Here is a 22,963-nt window from a genome sequence, read left to right as displayed (position 1 = left end):
CTCACTCCAGACTTGTACCACTCCACCAGTAACGACCCCTGAGAATCATCTCCGTGAGCTGAACAGTCCATCTTTACTGTGTCTCCTGAAATCACAGAACCTTTAATCAACCAGCACAATATCTACAAATGTTGCTATTCAGGCTCCACAAATTTATATAAATCTTCTGATATACATACAGATATAATACATTCAGATATACATTCAGACATTGATCAGTGTGGAACTATATTGAGCGGCTCTGAGCGATATCACCTGGAATATATTATCAAGTTGATCGTGGAAATATATCAAAAATGATTTAGCGGAGAATCAAGGACGCAACTAACCACCCTTGAAGAGGACTTTAGACTCGGGAAACCGTATATTTTAGCCTTGACGGTGACTGTGATGGTTGCGCTGTAAGTGCCTCTGTTATCAAGACCATTGTTACTGTCCACAGTACAGGAGTATTCACCTCCGTCTGTTGGTACTACTTGTCGTAACTGAGCAGGAGAGTAGTACTTAGCTGGTATAGAGTGCTAAATTTGACCCAAGTTGAGGATATATGAATTTTATCATGAACCAGAAAAACCGGTCAGGAGTATCAGAAAACCGTTGGAAAGAGTTTATGAACTAACCTCGATGGAGCTGCCCCTGTCAATGGTCCTACTGCCGTCAAAGTTGATCAGCTGACCATCCTTCATCCAGGTCCACTGGGCCGTGGGACAAGCGTTCACTGTGCAGGAGACTGTCACTGTTGTCTGGTAGTCTGCTTCTGCGTCTTTAGGGATGTCCATTACCTGGAGATTAGGTTTTGTTATACACGTAACATTGAGCCGTGGAAGGGTTTCAATCTAAGATGAGGAGTACGGACTAGTCGCACTTTTCAATCCGACGGTATCATACGTACTTTTACATTTATATGAAAACTATTGTCCCAAAATATTAGGTTATGTTGTGTAGGTTACGTAATTTTGAGGGGGAGGGTTTCAATAATGAAGAGGGAGGGGTCTTATAGCCAATCCGGCTAATCTGAATTCTGAAGGATCCCTTATCTACATTTTTTAGAGCCGAAGGCCTATTTATAATTACATGAATCGGATGATAAAAGCGTGAGGTTGATAATCATAAATTATGAAATGTTTGATGGAACCTGGCGTTTATATAAGAAAATGCAGGATATATTACCCTGTTCCGAGTCAATACCAACCATGTAGGGTTTGTCATGCCACCCAGCTAGATTATCTTACGTGTTTAAACTTTTCCGGTTCTGATGAGTTTTCACATACAGTAATTAACTGAATTCCTGATACCAGAGATTATACAGATTCCATTTTTCTTGCTACACCGTAAAGTACAGTACCAAGAGTCCGTAAAACTAGTTTTATTTCTGACATTTTCGCCGTTATGTTGTCGCTAACGATGGTGATTTCGATCTTGCTTGTATGTGCCAAATCTGAAGTGGCCTTACATTTTGGCACCACTACAAGCGACTTTATAAGTTTCAACTACGACATGGCTCCGTTCCGAGATTCGTTGTCAATCTGTACATGGATGAAGCGCATCCATACCTCTTCGCACCCAATCGTCTTAAATTACGCTAGTCGTAATGAAATATTAATAGGATCTGCTGGTCATTACAACAGAATCTTGGATGATAGTGGATTGGATAGCTTACAAAGCAAGTTTACAACGCCAATTGGAACCTGGTTCAATTATTGCATTACTTGGTCGAAACATTCGCAGACAATAAAACTCTATCTGGATGGTAATCTCGTTGGTACGGACCAGACTAGTTCGAGAGAACTTTACATGGGCGGTACATTGTGGTTTAATCGTCATTATGGCAGTGCTAATGTCCATGTTTTCGGAGGACAATTGTTTGACTTCAACATTTTCTCTGAGGTCCTTACTTCGGATGCAATACGGAGGATAGCAGAAGGTGGGTTTTGTTTTAACTGGGAAAGAGTTCTCAGAATCCAGGATTCTTCGTTGGGATGAAATCTTGACAAAAACAAGAAGCGGATCTATTGAAGAAGTAGAAGTAGATTGTTACACTATAATGAGAAAGCAGTTTGAGATCATGAAAGAACAGCTGGAAACAGTCACCGCTGAACTTAACAGAACTAGGAACAATCTGGCTACAGTAACCAGTAACCTAAATAGCACGCAGAGTGATTTGCTAACAGTAACCGGTCAGTATAATACGACTCAGGAGAAACTACTAACTGTTACTGGTAGATTAAATACAACGGAGGACGCCTTGCAAACAGCGATCGGTCAATATAATCTGACTCAGGAGAAACTGGTCAAAGTTACCGGCCGCTTAAATACAACGGAGGACGCCTTGCAAACAGTGACCGGTCAATATAATCTGACTCAGGAGAAACTGGTCACAGTTACCGGCCGATTAAATACAACGGGGGAAGATTTCCAATCATGTACAAATCGTCTAAACCTGACCGAGACTGAGCTCAAGAGGACAAAATTGAATCTAAGCTCTGAAACCACCAGATGTAACCGGACCGAGGGAAGACTGGAGACGTGCTCGTCAGCACTTACGGACATCAAATCTCAACTGGAGGGGACAAGAAAATGTGAAAATATTACTCGGTGGGATGTATTTTACACATCACCTTATTTCAATAAGGTGCTTACTGAGGAACTTATCGAGGAGCTCAAATCTTCGTGGGATTTGCTGAGTAAGTAGAATTTTAGTGAGCTTGAAATGATTTGTTGGAATGTTGATATATTTTATAGCTGGATACAATATTTAACGAGATAGAACTGGTAACATAGTCATCTATCGTGAATCAGAATGGCGTTATTTTGTCGAATCCATGTTATTAACAGAAATTCATTTAAATAGATCATTTCGTCGGGGTGAACTTCACAGAGCCAGTTGTGGAACATTTCAAGAAGTATGATAATGACAGAACAGAGATGTGTGATACACAGATCAGCGATATTTTGAATATGTTGGGTGAGTTTAATATTTTATCATTATTTTCAAAATCAATAAAATTTTCAGTTCTCTGGAGCCATATTCAACCGTTGACCATTCATCTACAATCAATTATATGATCTGCATAGGAGCATGGAGCAATTACTTATTAGTTATTACAACTTTAACAATTTTATCAGGCGAACTCGTCGGTAATAAAGTTAAGATGACTTTGGGGATTCTTCAACACTTTAGAGAAAACCACAACGAAGGGCCTTGTGATGATTGACACCCTTGCCGATGAACATTTGATCAGCAATACAATTCATACGATTACTTTTTTCAAATTACATCCTAGCCTTAACGTAATGCTGATAAGTCGTTTTGTAGGCATGAACAACCGAATATTCATTTTATTTTTTGTTGATCGAAGTGATCATGTTTCGGTATTATGTGGAAAAATGCTATTTTCTTACACAAAAAGTAATACAATTTTATGGATGAATAATTTAACTCACAGCAAGATGAGTTAATGATATTGTAATTGATTAAAATGACAGGCTTTATATCTGATTGTATTGGGGCTATAATTTACAATATTTTGCTATAATTTGCAATATTTTGCTTTGAAAAAACATCTGTTGATGAAGTAAAATCGTCGTCATCATTTACTGAGGTAGTCACTGTACTGTCTTCACAACAGTCCAGAATGATAAACCAACTCGACACGTCCAGGGAAAAATGTCAGCAACCTAATGTTCCGTATAATACTATGATATTGTACAAGTCTATAGATGTGAATTTTCGTGGGGAGGTGATGCACATTTGTTTACTTTAATAGTAAGGTTCTGTTCAGCACAAGAAAGAGGTGATGCACATTTTGTATTATGAAACGCTTGTAACTCCTGCTACCATGGCCCTTCTGTCACCCCCCCCCCCCCCAAGATGTTACCCCCCAAGATATTTTAAGAAACGGAACCGGAAATTTGAAGTCCCCATACGTTCGCTGCTATGGCAGTAAACCATATTGATAACGAACCTGGTAAAGCAAGACCTCCATTTCTAATTCCATTCTTTTATGAAATTAAAATCCGGTATTGAAATTGTGCCAGAGACATGGTCAATCAAGCTTATCGTCTGAACCAGGAAAATGATAAATATTATCAAATTATCTCAAACATGCAGCAACTAACTGATCAAACTAGACATTTTGATTTTGTTTGCAAAGAACCCAGAAAAATCAACCGAACAACAGTTGCGAGGTACCCGAGGTAGCAGATTATCTTCATTTAATTATAAAAAGGCTAACTAGATTTTTTTTCCCGCTTCATATCTGATACCGAAGACTTTCAACTTCGCTATAATACCAGCCCCAAAACTAATATTCCTCGTACAGAATAAATGTAATTCAGTTGTTATCATGATTGTTTTGTGGTATTGGTTAGGTTACCTAGTATGTGTTTCTTTTGACTTTGCTATCGTGCTCTGCTCTGAAAATTGTGATAGTACCTGTTTTCCTTGTTCTTTTGTTGCAGGATCAAAATGTTCTTCGTTCGAGTGATCAAAATGTTTTTCGTTTGTGTGATCAAAATGTTCTTCGTTTGAGTGATCAAAATGTTCTTCGTTTGAGTGATCAAAATGTGCTTCGTTTGAGTGATCAAAATGTTCTTCGTTTGAGTGAAACATGAATTTTGAGGGATAAGGATTTAACGGGTGATACTTGTAAAATATTTGTTCCAAATATTAGACGGGTATTAGACCGTCGACGAGCACTCCCACTACATCACTCGCCCAAATTTAAAAAATTCTTGTGAAAAGGCCCTGAGGGTGTGAAAGTAACCTAATTCTGTGTATTTTTGGACGCTGATTCCGAATCTCCTTCCATGACGTAGGGTAAAAATGCTTCCCTAGAGAGTTATGGGCAAAAAATATTTTGGTCACGTGACAGGCTAGTAAAACACGAATTCAATTGTGTTAGTACCTTTTTGATCAGTTAAGGTGACGATTGCCTTAAAATTTCGGTTTCAGCTTAAGGGGGCAGGGGGGTCTTCATGGAAATTTTCTCAAAAACGACTTTTTAATTATTGTTTCTGATAGAGGGGAGTGATATCTATCAGATGCTTTTGATCCGGTAGAAAAATACTGTTCCTAGCCGAAATTATCGCCGGTCAAAGGTCAGCGCTTGTGTGTAATTGTATTGCGCAAGCAATTTTTGATCGCGCACCCTGAAAATTCGATTTTTAATATCTTGGATCTGGTTTTTTGACGATTTTTCCAGGTCCAAGATCAAAGGCCTATCTCAACATTTTTCTGAAAGTTTCAGGGTGATTGCTCACAAAATGTAGGAGAAGATAGATTTGTAGACTCTGACTGCCCCCTTATTCCTTAACTCTCTAGGTCATGAGTTGAACCGAATGATCAAAATATAAGTTGCTTGTTGCTCGTATTAACTGTAAAACATCAATTTTGAGGGATAAGGAAGTGTTTGTGGGTTCTGAGACCTAGTTAAATCGATTTCTCGTGCAATTTTAGGTCAGGAACAGACATAATGTATGACGTCATATGTGAGGTGAATTTAGGGAATCCGGAATATACAGACATCTTTCTACACGCCTGAACTAAATTGTATGGTTTATGCAGTTTTAAATTAATTCAGATATTTGACGTACCTCGCATGCTGCCACCACAACTAGATCGATCTCTGACTGTTTTGTAGCGAGTTCGTTAGAAGCCTTACAAGCGTACTTTCCGATATCAGTCGCCTGAAGAAGCGCATCCAGATTAGAATAAAGGTGAACTACCATTTATTAATAGTTCTACTTACAAAAACTGCTGCCAGCAAAATATTCTTAAACTTCTGTGCTTACTCCTGATAGGAATAAAGCGAACAACAGTGAAGTTTCTATAAAAATGACGGTAGCGAGTGCAGAGTGCAGAGTGCAGACATACCTTGTCGACGGAGCTGACGACCAAGATAGAAGTACCATCATTAGGTTGATCTATAGTGAACTTAGCAGAGTTGTTGATAGTCTGTCCATTACGGATCCAGGAGATGGCTGGTGTTGGGTTTGAGGTCACTTTACATGTTAACCTGAGATAACGTTAGTTAGAAAATGTATCGGGTATATTATATACTTATCATATATATATAATTATATCACATATCATATATATTATATACTTATCAAAGCATTCCGTCAGTAATATAAGGAGGAGGTTTTAGCCAGTGGTTATGAAAATACTACAAACAGGGCAGCGATCTCTTATTCGATCAGACATGGTGCCTGTTTGGCTGACTACAGTCACGCGTTAGTTGGCTGACTACAGTCACGCGTTAGTTGGCTGACTACAGTCACGCGTTAGTTGGCTGACTACAGTCACGCGTTAGTTGGCTGACTACAGTCACGCGTTAGTTGGCTGACTACAGTCACGCGTTAGTTGGCTGACTACAGTCACGCGTTAGTTGGCTGACTACAGTCACGCGTTAGTTGGCTGACTACAGTCACGCGTTAGTTGGCTGACTACAGTCACGCGTTAGTTGGCTGACTACAGTCACGCGTTAGTTGGCTGACTACAGTCACGCGTTAGCTGGCTGACTACAGTCACGCGTTAGTTGGCTGACTACAGTCACGCGTTAGTTGGCTGACTACAGTCACGCGTTAGTTGGCTGACTACAGTCACGCGTTAGTTGGCTGACTACAGTCACGCGTTAGTTGGCTGACTACAGTCACGCGTTAGCTGGCTGACTACAGTCACGCGTTAGCTGGCTGACTACAGTCACGCGTTAGTTGGCTGACTACAGTCACGCGTTAGTTGGCTGACTACAGTCACGCGTAATGAATACTTTGATGGGTGAATATAAGTAATTTTAAAATATACACATGAGTATCGCCTTACAATATTTGTGGATATCAAGTCCGCTAATTCCATTAAATAAATGAGATAACAGACAAGTAATCAGATAGAGATTGTGCTTTAAGTTTGTAATGTGGGAACCCAAATGCTTTGAGAAGATAATCAAATAAATTGTGAGAAAACGTTTGATTTAATAATTTATACATGTCCGCCAACTAAAAACCATGGTTTAACCACCCCACCACTTCAGCTCCACTTTTTGCAATCACACCGCACAGCAGACAGATCAAGATGTTACATAAAATATCACACACGTCCCGACTCCCCAAAAACACCTTTCTCATGCCCACAATTAAGGGTAACCCTCAGAAGTTAAAAAGAGATTGAGGAGCTTGAAATCTCAACACTATACTTACTGTGGAGGATGAGTTGTAAAGGGAACCTGTGCCGGTTAAATTTAAACAAAAATTCATGAAAAGTACACATTTTTAAATGAAAACCTGATAACCTATATGAACTAATTTAGAAACACCTTTATGCATTTATTAACATGTTATGAATTTAACGTTATTTGAATAATTAGAAAAGTACGTAATCACTGAGATTCGAACCCACAACCTCCCGACTGAGAAGGAGAGGATCTAGCCTCTGCGCTACCTAGCAGCTATAAGATAACTCACCTAGCATCAGCACCCTCTCCAATACGTAAAGTGTCGTCCAGTGTAATACGCGGCATAGTCTTCACCTGAGATAACGCTTATCATTATACTATGTATTAGATAAAAGATAAAAACCAATACAGTCATATTTTTCAGAAGATCACAGTTGCAATGCACCATGAAGAATAATTACATGATGATTAATAGTTGTTTGTGAGACAATAAGCTAGTTGAGTTATACAACTTAATGAAAGTTGAGATATTAAGTACTTGATTCTTTAGTGTGTATCGTGTTAATATTCGCAGTTTTAATGGTTCATTCTGTAATTTTCAACTGTTTTCACGACTTGCAACGTTTCATCCTAAATTATTAAAACGCATCCCAACTGTGCATTTTATTTGTGAATGTAGGTAGTTTACTTTCGCAGTGGTTTGGCACTACAACATTTGGTTTGATCGCGAAAAATAAACTAGCAATTTGGGCATTTAAAAAATTATTTTGCTACAAATATTTGGGTGAGGCCTCGGCTCATATTTTTTAGATGTTAGGTACATAATGTATCGTACATTGATGCTTTAACAAAACCTGAGTAACTCAAGTTTGATTGCTAAATAAACGTTGGCTCCAGATGACAGATCTGCCTCTACTCAATGTATGTATTCAGTTGTTAACAATAACGATATTCTAAGATGGATGGGGTCATTCCTACATTAATCTAAGATTAATATTTTAAATATCAATATCATATCATTCCCTGATTCCCCGTCTAACAAACGACATGTTTCAGACCAAAAGCACACCATGGGGATGGCAAAAAACTGGGAATCATTCGTCGGGATGACTCGTGTCAAGGCTGAATCTCATAGAAAACTAGCGCAATACTGGGACCGAGTCCACAACATCTTGAGTATGGCTCTCATATTTTTATCCGCAATGACTACCCTGTCCACACTGCTGCCCGTTTCTCACTATTTTGGAGCGGCATTGGGAACTGTCACTACCCTTGTATCTGCCATCAATGGCTCCTTAAATCCGAGTGGGAGAAGACAAAATCAGATGGCAGCAAGTAGACGGTTCATGGCCCTGATGTTGATAATGGTAAGAGTTGAAACTGAAAGGGATTACGAGGAGATGTGGAAGGAATTTAACAAAGAATTACTGGACGAACCGTTCCTTCCATTAGGTTATTCAGGATTGAGAATCGAAGACGATGGAGCTTTTTCCATGTCACCGGAGTTACACAAAGTGATAGCTGAGAAAGAAGCAGATGTTGAATGTGCATCAAGTTTAGGGGTTGAGGAGGGTCACTTTGTTAATGTTGTAGAAAATTATGTTTCACAGGCAGTTGAAAATGGGAAAAAATATCGGGAGACTGACACTGAACTTAGAGCTGGATCTTTAACGTTGTAGTAAGATTATGAGAAATGAAAATTATTATGAAAATAGTTTTATACATAGTAATTACTAGTATGAACGAATTTTAAAGATTTGACTTATAGAATATAGTTTTACTCCATGAGTTAATAAAACTCTAATCAAGAAAGTAATTAGCGTTTTCAGCCTTTTCTTGGGCCTATTAAAACAAATCTTAACCGGAATTTTAGCAAAATTTTTACGTGAATGGACTTTAAAACTCGTGATTTTAGAAATATTTGAAGAGCAAAAGATATGCTGCTAAAATTGTAACTTCAGAGTATTGTTTTACGTTGTCTTGACTTCTCAATCTGGATATTATGGTCGTGAATTAAATGTGATAAGATCCGGAATACAATTTTTTCAAAAATAGAATCTATGAAACTGTTCTCCGTGTGGCTAGCAAGACGACTTCTCGCTTTCGACTTTGTTTGACCCTTTGACTCCTTAATATGAAGATTATGGTCGTGAATTAAATCTGGCAAGATAAGATTAAGAAACGTCTCAAAAATAGAAACAATGACATGGGAAATTCTTGCATTCAGCTTTCGCTTACGCTTTGACTCATATAAATTATAAACCAGTAACTCAACAGGCACAATATTTAACCTGAGTACCAAATCTTTGGTACAACTCAGCCTACTATAAATATAGCAGCTCAGTGACTGATGGCTCACTACATCTACCAGACCATGTTAGTTTTCCTTACATCCCTTCTCTTGCTCTCTCACACCCTCGCCTCTACAGATACCACCACCTACGATACCTTCAAACTTGTGAGACAGTGGTATCCCAACTCCTGCTACAAAGCCGGCCCTGCCTGCATATCACCACTACCTAGAGTAGTAAAGTACTGGACAATACATGGACTGTGGCCGAGCAAGAGAGGGAGTGCTGACCCAGTGAACTGTACCACATGTCACTTCGACCCCTCCACCATATCTGACCTAGTGGACATGATGCACCAAAGGTGGCCCACTTACAATAATGGCGGAGACGCTCGATTCTGGAAGCACGAGTACTGCAAACATGGCACCTGCTGCACTGACCAGCTCCCGTCCCCCCACAAATACTTCAGTACTACTCTCACTTTAAACAATAAGCTGGACATGGACAAGCTACTGAAAAATGCTGGAATCGTGCCAGATCCCCGTGAATCCTACACTTTTGACCAGCTCGACAAGGCGATGAAGAAAAAGGCGACTTATTGGTGCAGGACAGTCGCTGAGGAGGACGGTTCTTCTAGACAGCTTGTTTACCAGATATCTGTCTGTATGCATAAGAAACTAGCATGGATCGATTGTTCAGCGCAGAGTAAAAAGTGCAACAGAGCTAAGCCTTTCTACCTGCTTCCCTTCAAAAAAGACATTACCGACGAACTGTAACCTTCGTCTCTGTTAATGTAATTTTGAGATGAGGTTGGAAAGGACAGATTATTTGTGAGAACTGTGAATTCAAAACGAACACAAACATTGATGTGGTCGTGATTTGAGAAATCATAGTAAAATGTATGTTACATTTTGTTCGTATGTGTATTTGTTAAATTGTAATACATAATTAAATACAACATTTTTATCCCGCTTATATCAACAATCAAAATTAGAATAAAGATTACCGATGTCAAAATTGCTAACCCCACAATACTCCAAAAACTAGATACCCAATTCAATTTACTCAAACCACAAGAAAAAGACAGTTTGAACAATTTCTCCTGTCAAAAGAAATTGTAATTTTAGAGTATTGTTTTAAATGTTCTTCTTAATAACGTGAATATTATGGTATTATATGTGATAAGATTCCGAGTAAAACATTTGTATTGTGAAAACAATTGAATATATTATGACTTATAAGGTAAAGGTCGATAAATTTCCAATCCGAACCCATACAAGACAACTTTATGTGACGCTGTGACAATGTGACATCTTAGTCTTTAATGATTATAGTGATTATGGTTATGAATAAAATCTGGTATAATAAGATTATAAACCGGGACTTGAACTGAAGATAGAAACTATGACATGGGAAATTCTCGCATTCAGCTTTCGCTTACGCTTTGACTCATATACACTTGTAACCCAACACTCAACAGGCACAATATTTAACTTGAGTACCAAATCTTTGGTACAACTCAACCTACTATAAATATAGCAGCTCAGTGACTGCTCACTACATCTCCCACACCATGTTAGTTTTCCTTACTTCCCTTCTCTTGCTCTCTCACACCCTCGCCTCTACAGATACCACCACCTACGATACCTTCAAACTTGTGAGACAGTGGTATCCCAACTCCTGCTACAAAGCCGGCCCTGCCTGCATATCACCACTACCTAGAGTAGTAAAGTACTGGACAATACATGGACTGTGGCCGAGCAAGAGAGGGAGTGCTGATCCAGTGGACTGTGCAGGCAGCTCCTGTCACCTCAACGTCTCCAGACTACCCGACCTAGTGGACATGATGCGCCAAAGGTGGCCCACTTACGAGAGTGGCGGAGACGCTCAATTCTGGAAGTACGAGTACTGCAAACATGGCACCTGCTGCACTGACGAGCTACAGTCCCCTCACGACTACTTCAATACTGCTCTCTCTTTAAACCATAAGCTGGACATGGACAAGTTACTGAAAAATGCTGGAATCGTGCCAGATCCCCGTGAATCCTACACTTTTGACCAGCTCGACAAGGCGATGAAGAAAAAGGCGACTTATTGGTGCAGGACAGTTGCTGAGAAAGACGGCTCATCTAGACAGCTAGTTGACCAGATATCTGTCTGTATGGATAAGAAACTAACATGGATCGATTGTTCAGTGCAGAGCATAATGTGTAACACAAGGGAGCCATTCTACCTCCTTCCCTTCACAAAAGAAAATAATGACGAACTTTAGCCGCTATCTCTGTTGGAAGGGACAGCTTAGTTGTGAGAACTGTGATATATTCATCGAAATTATTTAAAACGATGACAAGCATTGTTGGGGGCTTGATTTGAGAAGTTACTCTTACATTTATGTTACATTTGATTTGTATGTATCTTTGAATATTTGTAAAAAGAAAACTTGAACACTTTCAATTATTTTTCAAATTTATGAACACTCTCAAACTTTGAAACAGCTTGTATCTATATACTATACAATTAAATCACATGCTCATTCGATAAGCCTATTCTTGATTAAATTTAAACCAGAAAATTTCCAATCACAGACATAGGTGTTCCCAAAAAATTGTTTTGGTGCAGAGTGGTGCGCAAGATAAACTTCCTGTTTTTATGTATACTGTATTATAGTGTATAGTATCATGTATGTGTCCTTAATCCTCATTAGCCATGCTGACATGTTAGTAAACTTGGAATCAATTAAAGAATTAAGCTATCATTTAAATTCAAGGTGTTCGGTCTTCCGGTATCCCTCGAACATATTGTCAAAGTTAAGGAAATTTAATTAAACTCTTGTGAGTCACGTGGATTAGATGTGGAAATATTATTGGTTTCCAAGAAACTGTGAGTGTAATTTTGGTGTAAAGGGTGTTCTGCCACAGAAATGTTCATGGGGACGAAGTTGAATCAAGTAAAATAAACAGAAGCTTCCCTACTACTACAATTTACCAAACTGCATAAAAAGTATACTAATAAAGTTAATTTCATACCATAATGAACATGGTGTCAGAGTTGGAGAGTCCGTTCTCATCAGCTTGACATGTGTAGGTGCCCTGATCAGCACCTGTCAGTGCCCGGATCTCGATCATGTTATGTTCTACTGTTATCCTGAGAACGCTCTGTTAGGTTTATGATGATCTTGTACTCTTTTTCGGTTGGATGACCCGCGGATTAATAAGTGCTAAAACTAAAACTTTAAAGTTGACTCAAACGAATAATAACAGGTATAAGGACTTCTCGACATTTTGGGTGCTTAAATCATCAGGATTTTGCAAGAAATCTATAAAAACCTCCTATCATCGTCCTGAGTAATAAGAGTGTCCTTGAAGAGCCACTTCCAATTGACACTGTTTCCCACATTCTCCACCATGCACGTCAAGTCTCTCTGTTCTCCCTCGTTGGCGGTGATGTTCTTTTGTGTGGCCTTAACTTGTGGGCCCTCTCTAACTGTGGAGGTCAGTGTGAGCACTGAGCACTGTACACATAATAAGTCAATAAACGTATTACTATTAGCTCCAAATATGGGGAATTGTAAAAAGCAGTCGTCTCACCGGAACCCCCCCCCCCCGGCCAGGCACGTAGCCAGGGGGGGGGGCTAGGGGGGCGGCAGCCCCCCCCCCGGAAAAAATCGAACCCCAGAAAAAAGATAAGCCCCCTAGTCCCCATGGTCGCCTGGTAACTGGGCTGTCTTTATGACTGGTCACTTATATTTACCAATATCCTCAAACTCAAATGAACGTGTCCATATAATAATAAATTGAATTTTCAAAAAAAAATTAATGGTTTTAACCGTTAAAAGAATCTAATGAAAAAAATTCACTGACCCTTGACAGCTTGGCTTGGTGGATAATCATACTCAGTGATCAGTTATCAGTTCAGTCTCAATGTAAAAATCACCAACAGAGACCGAATCCAGCTTATTTATCTCGCTGATGAGAAAGCACATTGCTCATCAGAAAGTGCATTATGTGATGGCCCCGGCCCCCATATTTCTCAAGGTAAAACAATAAGATTGGGAATGTACTTACTGGTAACAATAGCAGTGGCAGTGTCCTCTGGATAGAGGTTGGTAGGGGACGAGATGATGCAGCTGACCCTGCCGTCCCTTTCTGAGCTCGTCACTTTGGGGATCTTGTAGGTGGCTTGGTTCACCAGGTTGTTGGTATAGTCGTGCTGAGATACAGCGTGTTAGTGAATCAGAACATAATACCAGTTAGGGGACTATCTTGTGATGAATCTCCCTTAGCTCATTACTTTATAATACTGGTTAAATTATTGAATTTCATAGGATTGGGGCTCATGCAATTACGTGAAACGTATAATAAAGTACTTGAAGGAACATTTTTTTGACTTCAAAATTTGTTCACTCCATAACCACTCAATCACATAATACAATTCCAGTTCTCACACAAGCTGCTCAACAAACAATTATCTCAAGCTCAAGTTGAAAGGCGTGAGAGACTGGAAATATTCCTGAGAAGTAAGGACTAAATCTACTCAAAGTTCACAGGGCTTGTTTAAATATTGCAATTGAATTATATAGTTTCTAACTTTGAGCAGTTCTTTCTAAATTAGGCAACACTTTCTAGTAAAATTGAAGGGAATTGAAACATTATCCGTGCTCAAAACAGCTAACATTGATGCCAAGAAGTTTAGGAATAAATGGGAAAAGGGGTTGCCTTCCCCCTCCCCCCTCCCCATACTTAGTTTTTATGCATGACACCTACTATCATGATATTGTATTGATTGATTATGTCAAAAAAGGTTATTCTTTTTGTTTAGTTATTGACTGATAAAAGAAGTAACTAATAACTAACAGTAGCAGGAGGGGTGCCCCCGTTAAACTCCCATCTGAGACTGGTAGGTTTAGGGTCTCCTTTGCCTTGGCAGTTGAAAGTGGCCGCTGTTCCGAGGAATGCTTCCACATCTTTTGGTCTGATTACAAAAGTCAGTCTCTCTTGTACTCTTATCATTCCAGTAGAGATCGTACTTCCTAAAAAGGGCATTTTAGGGTCATATTTAAATAGAGATATCTATAAATTGCTACCGATTAAACTCTAGGGATAAGGGAAGAAATGCTGAACCAAATTTTAATGCAGGTAAACCTTCATGAAATCTCTTTCACTGTTTACGGCTCATGATCTTGATTTACCAGACGACAGGCCTAAAAATTCACATTAAACACGAGGGGGGGGGGGGGGGGGGGTCCACTCACCAATATCGTTGAAAGCCTCACACTGATAAACACCCCTGTTCAGAGAGTTGATGTTAGAGATAGAAAGGTTGCCGCCGTTTATCGCGTGATTCAAATTATCATTTGTGAGCAGGTTGGCGTTCTTGTACCACTTGTACTGTGGAGTTGGAGTGGAGGTAGCTTCACAGGACAGGTCCATGGTCGAGCCTGACAAGGGGAGGATTACGGTGAGTGTTGGGTACATTACACGGTATCATGTTTATTGCTGTGTGATATAAAACATTATGTATTAACAAAAAGGGAGCTTAGTTAACCCAGCATTTGACAGTCGGGAAACTGCACTGAACTAAACTGCACTACCTCTCCAAATTAACTTGATTAGTAAGTTAATTATTCAATTAATTAACTTACCAGATGATTTCTTGACCTCCGCCGTAGGTAACCCAGTGGTTATAATAGGTTTGGTCTGTATCTCGATCTCAGCACTAGCGTAGATCTGTTTAGTACCGTCGTTAGCCTCACATCGGTATGTTCCACCTACACTGCCGCCACTTCGGGGAACTGGAGAGGAGAGGTTAACATCAGCAGGGGATATTGGGGCCAGGTTCTTTCTACATATTTTTGTTATAATGATTTAATTAAATTTAAAGCAGTTATGGCAATATATGGGTATGGACCCTCCAAAAGTGGCTTTTTCTTGAAAAGGGTCCGAACTCCGATCATTTTAAAAGTCGCAACTCGCAAGATTACGAATATTTGCTTCTTCTTTTCTGAAACATCGCATAAAGACTATAAGATAAAACTTTTACTTTCGGGCACGATAATAGCATCAAAAAGGTAAAGAAAAGAAAAGAATCAAGACTGACTGGAAATCTTGAGAAAGTTTCTGTTCTGCAGATCGTATATAATACCACTGGAGCCAATCTGGACACTGTCTTTATACCACCTGATACTGGGTAGGGTGGGGTAACCGTTAACGGCACATTCCACTCGGAACGTCTCTTTAACCTGAGTGGTGTAATAGTCAGTTACAAGCTTTTTAAGAGGTTAGCCATGGCTCAGCAACTGTTTACTGGTTACAGGTCTGTGACTGGTTAATGACTGGTTATTAATCTTTTGAACAAGTTTGGGTTTCCTATTATGAATGGTCCTTAAAATGCAAAAGAATTGTCATAATTTTTTAACGAAATTCAACGCCTACCTGAGCGTCGATTTTAAGGTCGATTGGCTGTAGAGCTATATTAGGAGGAACGTAGGAGGCAGCGTTACCGGTTACTATAAGTGACACAGCAGGACCTGAAGAGAGAGAGAGAGTTAGCAGGTTACCGGTTACTATAAGTGACACAGCAGGACCTGGGGGAGAGAGAGGTTCAGTTAGCAGGTTAGGTCACCAGTGCAGACATGTGTTCACATTCTGCAAATAATATACATAGTTTTCTGAATTGCCAGATCATATATTATATCTCACGATTTATTTTATGTCACATAATATTATAATGATACATTCTATTTCTGACCAAACAGGTACTTTTGAATTCTAATATTTCATACGAGAAGTTCAAACAAGGTTTACTTGAGACCCAGTCTGTAGCAAGAAGTTCAAGCTGTTCAGTTTACTTCATGTAATATGTAGTGTATACACTGCCAGAATTCTAGAATGATCCTCAGACCGTATAGCATATTATGTCATTTACATTTTACATAGACGTTTACGTTATTAGCCAGACTTTGAATATTGAATAAATCTGCACATCGTCTGACATCTTGCGGAGTTAATCGACATTTACCAAATTACCCAACAGGAGCATACTATTCAGATCTTAAAAGTTAACAAAGAAAAGCTCGAGATTTGTTGCATTACCTCCGCAAGCAATACCTAGCGATCTCCGTGTTAAAGCGAGGAGACGACAAAAGATGCTCTTGTTGTAAGCTGATTTATTAGTCCGAACCCGTTTGCTTTTGAATACGTGTTTAAAGCTGTGTGAGTATCTACACCGTTTGTGGCTAAAAGAAGACTGAAAGAAATGAAGAAGTGGATAACAGACATCATGATGATATTGGTAGTGAGTAGCTTTATCACGAAGATCTTCGCTGCCAACGAAGGTAGGGTGCTACAAAGAGTAAAGTCTCTTGGAATTTTATCAATCGAACGGAGCCTTCCAACTCATAGAATTTTTCGTGTGAAATTTAAATACAACAGAAATTGTTCGCCTTTTGCCACTACAAATTTGTAATTCCACACACTAACTCACAGGCTGGATAACTGTACAACAAAACAGCTTCATAGACTATGACCTGGAGAACTCCCCACTAGAAATCAAGACAGACAGCGAGTTGGGGAGTGATGATAGAATAGTAGTGAGGTTCTACAAGAGGCGGGATGGTGACTTTATTGGAGGAGTTGGTCTCTACTTCTTCAATACTCCAAAGTACTGGATCAACCGCTGCAGCACATCTGACACCAACTTCGAAACTGAATGGCCCTCTGCTAAGGAAAAGGTGTGGAGGATCCACCTAATCAAGACCTCGGGAATCAGAATTGTGGTGGACTGTAATGAGGTGGAGGTGCTCAACATTCTACTGTCCTCTTCAACGTGTAGTGAGAGTAGCTGGAGCAGAAATTGGGATAAAAATGTAAAGATGGTGTATTTTAATCCCTCCTACGACAGTGCTTCTGACTTCTATAGACATCAACCGGGTAATTAAGCTTCAAATAACTCATTATCATAATGATAATTATGTTATAATAAGTTATAATTCGATTATTTCTAATTCTAGGTTCCAAAAATAGCCATAAGGAGAGGGTCAGAAGCATTTTCGATTTTCTCTTGCAAAAACGACATTTCAAAAAAACATTTCATCAGATGGCTGCACTGGACTCGATGCTGACTGGACCGATACGATTGGAACATCAATTAAGTTTCCAGTGGTCACAGGAACCGTCGTGGAAGTGACATGTTCTGACTTACAAGCTCTCAACAAAGGGAGCAGTAATGTGACCTGCACTTTGGGAAATGAGTTCACCTTCTTAAAACAACCTAGTTGTTCAAGACCAGGTAACTTAAGAAAATATTGTCAATAAAATTCACTCCTCATATTATTTCATCGCGCCACCTATTCCTTGCACTAGTTTCCCATCCGCAAATCTAAAACAACACAATGCAAATGAGGAGTATGATAACTTGTCAGGTTGGGCCTCAGACATGACTCCGATCAGATTGAACTGAACGCGATCGTAACCTTGAACAAAAATATCATAATGATTAACCAAGATATCAGTGCATGCATTTGTTTTTACAGTTAGTCTACACTTAACAATCGAAAACATATAGCGAGATCACGTTTCATGCACATTGCACTAACATGAACTAATATACATTATACAATGAGTTGTATGAACGTTGCAATAGAGGCAAATCAATAATCAATATTTTGTTTCATTGTGTTATCAGGTTAATACAGTTAAAGTGTAAAACACGACAACTTCAATTAAGAAGTATAAAATACAAATTCTTTCTAGGATAATTAAAGGTTCCCGAAGGAGAAAATTCTCCAAATTGCCACATTCCCAACGTTGGACACGAAATCTAAATTCTAGATACAATTCTAAATATCCTAAATTCCAAATTACCTTGTTTTTCCTGCTCTCCCTCCATTAGGCTGTCTATCTTGATAGTACATCTGTAGTCAGAGCTGTACTGTTCAAATGCTACCTGCATGATAATGAGATCACCGTACTCTGACACGTATATACTGTCTGATTCAACTATCTTCTCGGCTCCCTTGCTCCATCTGATATGAGATATTAATGTTAAAGTATGTTTTGTTTACTTGGGGATCCTTCACATCATGAAACATTAGGTAGGCCGCTTTTTTGTTGCTGAAAGATAGGACTCCAATTTATTCATCTCTATCTGATTAGAAGCTAGATTTTAGGGAAATGATACTTATTGGTAAAAAGTGGTGAAAAGTTGTAAAACTAACGAGAATTTAGGGTGAAAAGTGGTAAAACTAACAAGAATTTAGGGTGATAAGTGGTAAAACTAACGAGAATTTAGGGTAGGCTCCAAAGTGTGCAGGTGCTCTACACTCAAGACGAGCAAACTCTCCGACCTGAGCAGTCTTTGTCTGTGTTTCAGCACTGTCTTGAAAATCGTCTAAAACTATTGGGGGAATGTGTCTTAAAGATTTCTTCAGACAATAGCAACAAAATGAGTTCAGTTAAAATAAAAACTCTGGTAGTTTTTAGAGCATTTGAGTGTCAATTTTAATTAAATACCCGTTCAGTTCTTCAGTTATGTTACTTACATGATACTTTTAGCCTAACTTCCAAACTTTTACTAGCTTCTAGAGTATTCTTAGACTCTCTGACAACGAAGTAATAGACCCCTTCATTGACTTTCGAGAGAGCGTTAAATTTTAAAGATATGAGATTGCCGCCTGATTCGTCAACACTGAAAAGTAAAACAATTGTTTAATCAAATATTTAATGACCATTATTACCAACAAATAAATCACAAAGTGAATGTTGAGTCTTCCGGAGTAAACTTGAAAAAGATTGTAGGACATTGTTTTGACACCATACAGTTGCTGATAAGTCATATAATGTCTTATCACAGACTCAGCTCGTCCAATAAAACCACCTTGTATTTAAATCTGTAGTGAGCCTAACCTATTTCATATCATTAATCTAAATTGCTAACTTACTTCATATTATTAAATGTTGTAATCTCGGCACCATCTTTGTACCATTTTCTCTCTTCTGGGAAGGGTACGCCGGAAACATCAAATGTAATGTTTGTTGCCCTTCCAGCTCCTTCTATAAGGATACCACTCGGTGGATGTATTAACTTTGTAGTAGGCCATGTCGTTCCTGAAGCAATAACATGATTATGACACTCATTCCATAGAATTTATGTTTGCTTAAATACCCATTGTTTCAAATGTTGTGTCCAGTTTCTAGAAAACATTTGTTCTCAAGAGAAATAGAATTAAACATATGTCTGTTCATCAACATGGAACACTAAATACATATATACAAATCTTATAATGGAACTTATGGCAGTGTTACGTAATTCAATCCAGGTGTTTATAATTCGATATTTGATCCTAGTCGATTGTCATGTTTACATTCCACCGCGCGCGCGTATATTTGAAATTTTCTAAATGCGAGAGGCCTCTTCCAGGTCAACGAAATCTTGTACCGCGCGTTACATAAAATTAGCACCATATTACGTCACAATGACCTAATCGGCAAGACATTGGCGAGGACCAGACCCTTCGCTCACCAATAATGTAACATGACATAAATCCCTGCTTAATGAATTTATATCTGCTTGACAAAACAAGATCTGCGGAGTGGATCATAGCACAGCAGCCGCTGCAGCTCCAACTCCAAGAGCCAGACAATTTCCACCATTCCATTGTTCTAATGGTCTAATTATCCCATAATGCTGCTAAGTGTCCAGGGTCACACGCACAATGTGTGGGTGTAAGGGGTAGGGACAGTGACCTCATTTTTAGTGAAATGGTAGCAGACGAGATCGGGTGGCCCAGGATTTTACGTCACTTATTTTACGTGCATCATCATCTGATGTGAAATTAATCGTAATGAGAAAACGAATGGGGTCCTGAAGTCACAAATTTAATGTAACAGAGTTCGGACCACTCCTTAAAACTTAGTGAATCATTCAGGCCCATACACCAAATCCGTCCAGCTCAAATCACTTCACAGGAAGTCCAGTGACCATTTTGCGCATCATTTCCACACCAAATAAAGTTTTTTTGAGAGCAGGTACTCATTTCTGTAATCGAGCATTTTTAAGGTATTTCCCCCTCCATGACTTGATCATATTCACATCATAAAATTAGTTACACTAAAAAAATCAGTAAACATGAACACAAATCTTATGATTGATCCACTTTAAATAATGATTGATCTTATTAACACAAGAGAACGTCTTACTCGGGGGCCGCCACATAAGGCCTAATTGTTGACTGTCTTGTGCTGTAAGGTGTTATGTATAATAGTCAGCATGATGTTTGTTAAATGTTAAACGTACTGTTACACCATCATCATAGGAACTCGGCAACAATATTGTATTGTAAATTAAATATTTCATGTCAGTTTTTGTGATTTACAGAATGTGTTTCTCATTTTCGTCCAGGAATGTGTATGAACGCTATGGTAACAATACACTTAGACATGTACACCCAGGATGTATTATACACAGGTTGAGGACTGGTTGGTGTAATTGTTGTGGGGAGCTATTGCAATTGGTTTCCTGTAGCTAGAACAATTATTACTGTGGACCTAGAGCATTTAGGTGCCCTGACGTTGTGTTTATAGACTATAATAAACTTACTTGAACACAAATACCAAGCGATAGAAATTAGAATTAGAATCGATCAAATGAGATCAATTAGGCTGATTGCACAGCAACATTGTCATGCAATGATTTCAAAAGTCATATCTGTTATCACTGTTTTATCACCATTATCAGAAACCTAAAACCACTAGGTGATAATTGGCTGGATGGCTCAACAGAGGAACCAACATATCAGACATTGAAATAAGCTAATCAGGAAGTATGTTGTCTAATTCTTCTGCAACACCCGGTATCAATACTCAACATTACCACCGAGTGTCCCCAGGTGATTAGACTAGATTTCAACTACTTCCGGATAGAAGCCGCCAACTTTCTCACCTTAATAAACGTATTAAAGTATACTTACTACTACGTGTAGCTGTGAGATTGTTTTGCAGATATCAGGAAATGTAGAACATGATTGCGTGTGTTTGAGTGTGTGAGTGTACAGAGTAAGTGTGTACTGTGTGATGTAGAATCTACTGTTATACTAGGTAAACATACGCAATTGTTTACTTTTTGAGGTTAGAACTATTTGCAAATCAGAGATGTTGATTGGTGTATATCTAGCTCGGGTGACAACTGTAACATGCAACGCCTTGTCAGTTGTCATGCTTAGATTAGGGTTATTACCTAAAATAACTTTGCTGAGTATCAGAGTTGTGTGTCCAATTTGTGACGATTAGAATGAAAGGGAACGGAACATGTTTTAATTATGTAAACAGCTGGTGTTTGGGAGTGTGGGAACTAATCAGACACAGAGAACAGTGTACAACTCGTGGTCCATTCAACAATAACATAATGAGATTACCTCTGAAAGGAACTCAGAGTACTACAGCTATTCAGATAATGAAAGATAATTATATCTCGATAGATTTATTATTACACGCGCATCATAACTACATTATCTTACTGACTGTCTACCTCACTGTGCCTTATCATAAGAATAACGTGGGTAACGCGTGAGTAACGCGTGGGTAACGAGAGGGAGAGGCAAGGGAGGCGCCAATTAATTACAACATCCCCTCAACCCTCACTGGAGAACTGCACATATTGTCATTACAATATTACCTTATATGGTCATTTTAGGAAGCAGTGATATCTATCACAAACAGTAAGATACACAAAATGGGTGTTATGTGTGTAAACTGGGAAAAAGGTTTGAGATGTCTGTAACCTGGGAGAGAAAGAGAGAATGTATTACTCATACTAGGCTAACATAATTGCGGAAATTCGGACCTGGAGGAGGACATGCTCAATATTCTATTGTTTGGAAATAACTTATAATTATATTGTGGTATGTTAACCAATAATTAAGTGTCTGTTCACTGGTGTTAGTTGCCAGATGTGTCCACGTGTTGATTCTATGTGTAATATTTTAGTGTGTAACATTACGCATGTTACATTTGGGTGTGGTAAAGGTCCTGGATTTCGAGTGTGATCTATAATTGATTTAGATGATCGTTTTACATAGACACTACTAGATGCGGTAATTAGGATCAAATTCCTAAATTTGAGGCGATACAATTTCTATCTAAAGGATAATAACTCAGCACATACCTTGGACTTGTAGCAGCAATATCGTGAGGAGGAACAGCAGCTCTATCATTGTCGCCCCTTATCAGCTCTTATCTCTCTTATCTGTTGTAATTCTTTATCTACTGTTACTGAATTATCTGGTGTGGTGCTGTCAGCTCATTCTACAAATGATATTGAGTTAATAAATGTGTAGAAATAGAGAATAGTGTTAGTACTTTAGTATATAGTAACTACAACTTAGATAATATCATTTCGACAGAATTCAACTTTGGACTGGTGTTTGTTACTCAACCACAGGTTATAAAGGAACCGATTCTATAAATAGCTGATACTTTACCCGAGCCAAGCGTCGTTTTATCTTAC

The 22,963-nt window shown here is 38.8% G+C and overlaps 2 protein-coding genes and 1 long non-coding RNA gene across 3 annotated transcripts; 2 read left to right on the top strand and 1 right to left on the bottom strand.

The window, feature by feature from the left end:
• LOC134813496 (hemicentin-1-like) lies at positions 1–22,769 on the bottom strand. Its single transcript, XM_063821300.1, has 19 exons — positions 22,622–22,769; positions 19,401–19,566; positions 19,002–19,147; positions 18,742–18,856; positions 18,325–18,485; positions 15,895–15,989; positions 15,560–15,701; positions 15,105–15,254; positions 14,715–14,900; positions 14,317–14,492; positions 13,528–13,672; positions 12,790–12,946; positions 12,490–12,607; positions 7,462–7,526; positions 5,876–6,017; positions 5,596–5,688; positions 621–782; positions 330–485; positions 1–85 (listed from the first exon to the last, which is right to left on the bottom strand). The coding sequence occupies exons 1-19, from the start codon at positions 22,668–22,670 to the stop codon at positions 74–76; spliced, it is 2,436 nt and encodes an 811-aa protein (XP_063677370.1). The 5' UTR covers positions 22,671–22,769; the 3' UTR covers positions 1–73.
• LOC134813499 (uncharacterized) lies at positions 1,221–3,488 on the top strand. The gene is made up of 3 exons (XR_010160028.1): positions 1,221–2,684; positions 2,852–2,965; positions 3,127–3,488. It is a non-coding gene; the product is annotated as an uncharacterized LOC134813499 (long non-coding RNA).
• LOC134813401 (uncharacterized) lies at positions 9,444–10,396 on the top strand. Its single transcript, XM_063821140.1, has one exon. The coding sequence runs from the start codon at positions 9,523–9,525 to the stop codon at positions 10,237–10,239; it is 717 nt and encodes a 238-aa protein (XP_063677210.1). The 5' UTR covers positions 9,444–9,522; the 3' UTR covers positions 10,240–10,396.
• Positions 22,770–22,963: the final 194 nt, after the last annotated feature.

This window comes from Bolinopsis microptera, chromosome 3 (genome assembly GCF_026151205.1).
Source record: "Bolinopsis microptera isolate Bmic1 chromosome 3, MBARI_Bmic_1.0, whole genome shotgun sequence".
NCBI lineage: Eukaryota > Metazoa > Ctenophora > Tentaculata > Lobata > Bolinopsidae > Bolinopsis > Bolinopsis microptera.
The sequence above is the reverse complement of the archived record's forward strand: the minus strand, read 5'-3'. Positions and strand labels throughout refer to the sequence as shown.